This window comes from Sander vitreus, chromosome 21 (genome assembly GCF_031162955.1).
Source record: "Sander vitreus isolate 19-12246 chromosome 21, sanVit1, whole genome shotgun sequence".
In the NCBI taxonomy this organism is placed as follows: Eukaryota; Metazoa; Chordata; class Actinopteri; order Perciformes; family Percidae; genus Sander; species Sander vitreus.
This window is the reverse complement of record NC_135875.1, coordinates 8,440,679-8,445,269: the sequence shown is the minus strand read 5'-3', so window position 1 is coordinate 8,445,269 and position 4,591 is coordinate 8,440,679. Positions and strand designations below refer to the sequence as shown.

Below are 4,591 nucleotides of genomic sequence, written 5' to 3'. Positions count from 1 at the left end.
CAGTGCAACACTGTGTTCTAGAAATTACGTTTCTATATTCCTAAATAGTTTTCCCAATTACGCTGCGATGGTAAACATAATCGCTGCCTGGATTATTGCAAGACATTGACACCAGAGTCGGGGGTCCCATGTGGTTATGTTTAGGCAACAAAAGTACTTTAAGTTAAAGTGCTTGAAGTCACTGCAGACTTTTTCTATATTAAACCAGAACAATGGTATTTGCCAAACCTTAGCCAAGTGCTGCCAGTGTCCAAATATAATAATGAAAAATTAAATAATGCTGTAGTTGTTACTGGCAGATATTGTGTTGCAAGATGTTTTAGTGAAAAACAAACAAAATAAGTTGCCAGTGAACATTTTACTGACATGTTCAGTATTCAAATTTTTGTGAATTGCTGGATACATTAATTAACATTTCCTCATTACAGTATGTTAGATTACATTTCCTTCAAAACTCGTAGAATACACATTTAATTTCTAGGGACAGAGATGTTGCAGTCAAGCCCTACAGCTAACATGCAAACAAACATGCAAAACTCAATCATGAGAAATTATGAAAACTAGTTGTGCATTGGAGCGACTTCCCTGACAGACAAACGTCACTGTTTTATTTGTAGTATCTGAGATTCTGAGACTGTCCAAAGCAAACCACGATGTTTTTTTTGAAGCTATAGGGCGTAGTTTCTGTCGCCCCCATGAGGAATTCTAAGTAATGACAACAAAACTGTTGTGCGTCCACATCATACAAGCTTTCCGTGACAGCGCCCCCCCCCACACACACACACACACACACACACACACACACACAAGAGGTAATTATCTTCACTCAAGTTTCTGAGTGAGAAAGTCACTGGACGCCACAATCTTCTGAACATAGCCTTACTGAGAAATACAGAGAAAGTTTTGTGGAGCTGATAGTCATTAGCTAATTAATTAATTAGCTTTGTAGCAACTCATTTGGCGATGACTTGAATGTAACGGTCATTCATTAATATCAGAAGGTTACGCACTAAAGCTTTAAACTTAACTAAGTTTTGGTGCCTAAACATAACCAAACACACACACACACACACACACACACACACACACACAAACACTGCTGGATGAGTGAACCCATGTGTTTCTGCTTCATCAAAGCCTATAACTCCTTTAGCTATTTTATTTTTACATGTTTACACAGTGAAAACTTGCTGATGGTGTACACACACTTCACCTCATAGCACCTTCCTTCGCTCTCATTAAATTTTACACATCCACACAAAATAACCACCGCTGCTGCCACCCAGCAGCTCCACTGCAGCAGCGGGGGGTTAACTGCCTTGCCCAAGGGGCCCTTAGGGTCCAAGAAGCAGCAAAGAGTAGTTCACTTAATATCAATAAGTGCATTGAGGAAAAAACAGCAGGAGATTCATCGCCAGCAATTTTTATAATTGATTAATTAGTAATGTTTTAAAAAAAAAATATTTCTTCTAAATCTGAGGATTTGCTGCTTTTTTGGTTTTGTATCATTTTATATTGAATATCTTTGGGTTTTGAACTTCAAGACATCATCTTGAGCCCTGGGAAAATGTAATGGACATTTTTCACTATCTAACATTTTGCATTCATACATTTTTTTAATAGACCAAAGAAACAAATTGTCAACAATAAAAACAAAACAATTAATCAATCATTTCTAGTTGCAGCTGTAATGCCAATAGAGCGAGTCTGTCCTAAACCTGAACTTTGACCCCTCATACTTCACGTAAATCTATCAAGATGATATAAGCAAGCATGTACACATGAAGCGTATCCTCACTCATCTGTGTCCTGAACATACTCTCTCCTCTGTATGTGTACGCTGTGCTGTGAGTGTGCTGTGTGTGTGTGTGCTGTGTGTGTGTGTGTACATGTTCGTGTGTCCTTGAAATGGCCCACTTCTCTCCCTGCTGAAGCTGCTATACATGCCGTTGTTGAAGCATTTTCATTTCACAAATAAAACCTTATGTCCTTCACGTTGTCTTTTCATCTATCTCTCTTCCTCTCACCACAAACACTCCATATTTTGCTCCTACCTTATCAGACTCTTTCATTCCAATCTTTCGCCTGGCAGCATCCCCTTTAGTCTTCTCAGTTTTTTCATACTGTATACTCCTCATCCCTCTTTCTTCTCTTCTCCTCCTTAAGCAACTTCTCTTCTTCTTCGTCTATCCCTCTGCTCTCTTCAAATCTCCCTAAGCTTCTGCCCCATCATCCCCCCTCCCTCTTCAGCTTACTCCAACCTCTCTCTCTTCTTCCCTTGCTTTCGCTCTCTTACAAGCCAGAAGTCAAGAGAGAGTGTGTGTGTGTGTGTGTATGTGTGTGTGTAAAGAGAGAGAGGAGATGCAGCAGTAGCAGCGCAGTGTAACCCACTCCACACACAGACTGGACGTCCACACTGAAGCCAGACTGACAGTGGTGCCAAAACCCACCAAAACACGCAAACACCCATTAATATGGCCCTAATCTCATCCTTGTCGTGCTTAAATATCAATTTACTGCAGTGTGAGGGGGGGCGGTGGGGCATGTGAACTGTGGGTGCATGAGTGTGTGTTTCAGCATTGTGCAGTTAGTGCAAATAAATAAAGTATGCCTTATTAGAAAGTATGTTTTGCCAGTATTGCACGGACAAATGACAAAATTCTACATTGTAAAGATAAAATTACAGCTTTTTAAATCTTTTCAGTATATAAATGTGAAGAGTATCAGAGACACAGCTTCTGGCATGAAGCTCAATAAGCACTGATAATGCATTGTTATCTGTAAAAGCCTGTACTTTTATGTAGTTTTAGCATGAAAGGGTGCATTTTTAAAGTGTTAGTACAGTCACACATGTTGTCATTGTGTTGGCTCTGTACCTTGGATTTGAAATGAAACAATGAATATAAGATTAAAATGCAGATTTTCAGCTTTAATATAAGAGTATTCACACCCACATGAGCTAATCAGTCAGGAATTATGTCCCTTTTTTACAACATCTGTCCACTTTTAGGGGATAGAAAGTAATTGGAGTAAAGTCACGTTAAAGTGACATAACATAAATCAAAGTAAGTCATCAGATTTAATATTTCAGTTACTGTCTGATGTCTCCAACCCACAGACTTCAGCAGACACTTGGTTTCTCTGCTCTGCAGGCCTGCACTGCTTCTTTTGGGAGCTTTTTGGTCGGACGAAAAGTTTACACTCAGTAAACAGTCCAAAAGGATCCAAATACTGTAGTTTTGACATTTTTATTAGCAAATAAAATTGCTAACAAAATTGTTAATAAATCATGCAAAAACTATTTGGAGCTTTTGGACCAGTGTGATACTTTTCTTTTATGAAAATTGGTTTAGTTAAGGCCAGTCAAGACCACTACATGGTCCTAAAAATCTCCATTAAAAACATTTGACTCCCCTAATACTTGTGTATTGTGTGTGTTTATCCAACTGACCTGCAGAGCGCTGTTGAGGAAGCAGCTGTTTTGTCCCGGCTCGTTGCTCAGACCTTTGCTGGGTGCGATAGAGGTCATGGTTCTCGGGGTCACCAGCCCCTGCACCCCGCCTACTGCTCCGCCACCCGACGCAAAGTAGTTCCTCTTCCACGACATCACTACCTGGACACCCCCGTTTCCACAGCGAGGCGGGTAAGGGGCGGGGCAGCAGACCAAGCGACGGCCTCTATGTCACTCCCATGAGAGAGAACGAGGGAGAATGAGAGAAAAGCGGAGGAGGAAGAGGAGGAAATGGAGGGATGTGGAGGAGGGAGGCGGAAGCCGTAGATCGAGGAGATGCGGTGTGTCTCGGAGGGAGATCTGGCACCCATACAATGCTCCCCCACTCCAGCCGTGTCTTTACTTTAAAATCTGTCCACTTGCTGGAGCCAGCAGTTGGCTTTTTCTTTTTCTAGCTCCTTGGATTTAGCAGTTTGTGTCTGAGGACATGAAAGCGTGTCCAAAGCGAAATTTGGCAGAATGTGATGGATAAATGTTGATTGGGCAGCACTCCTGCTCACATGTGGGGACCCCTTCAATGCTTTCGTCTCCTCTTTCACTTTGCCTGTAAGACACAAACGCCAACCTGTTAGTAAACCTCACACAAGCAGCTAGCAAGAGCACACATAGATGTTAACTTTATATGCTGCATAATATACTGTGTTCCATCAGTTGTATAAACAGTGTTAGCAATGCAGATAAAAACTCGAAATGCCGTTTGGGAGTTAGACACCCTCCCCTGGATTGACCATTGCTGATAAGCTTATTGCATCCCGATTGATTATGACATACTGACGATTATAAAGTGACTTACGTGGGCAAAACAATATTTAAAGGCTACCCTGGTAGCGTTCAGCTCTATAGTATTAGCTAGCTAACTGTGGGGGGTACTGACCTAGCCAAGCCCAAAAATGTCATTGATTTTCAAGTTTGGCAGACAGGGATATAGTTACTTAAACATTCCTTGCATTGCTTTCAAGGATTACATCAACATTAAACCTGCATTAATCAAGCACATGTATGTGCAATGTGGCAAAATCAAAGAGGATTAACATCCAATGCTGCAGCCAGGGACGTAGCACAAAATTCTGGGCCCTGTAG

General features: G+C 41.2%; 1 protein-coding gene across 1 annotated transcript in view; it reads right to left on the bottom strand.

Moving 5' to 3' along the window:
- Positions 1 to 4,046, bottom strand: part of usp54b (ubiquitin specific peptidase 54b) — a 41,573-nt gene extending 37,527 nt beyond the window's left edge. Inside the window, exon 1 of the mRNA XM_078279954.1 lies at positions 3,452 to 4,046. Within this exon, the coding sequence (XP_078136080.1) occupies positions 3,452 to 3,607 (156 nt within the window). The 5' untranslated portion in view covers positions 3,608 to 4,046. The remainder of the gene's footprint in view (positions 1 to 3,451) is intronic.
- Between the last annotated feature and the right edge of the window lie 545 nt (positions 4,047 to 4,591).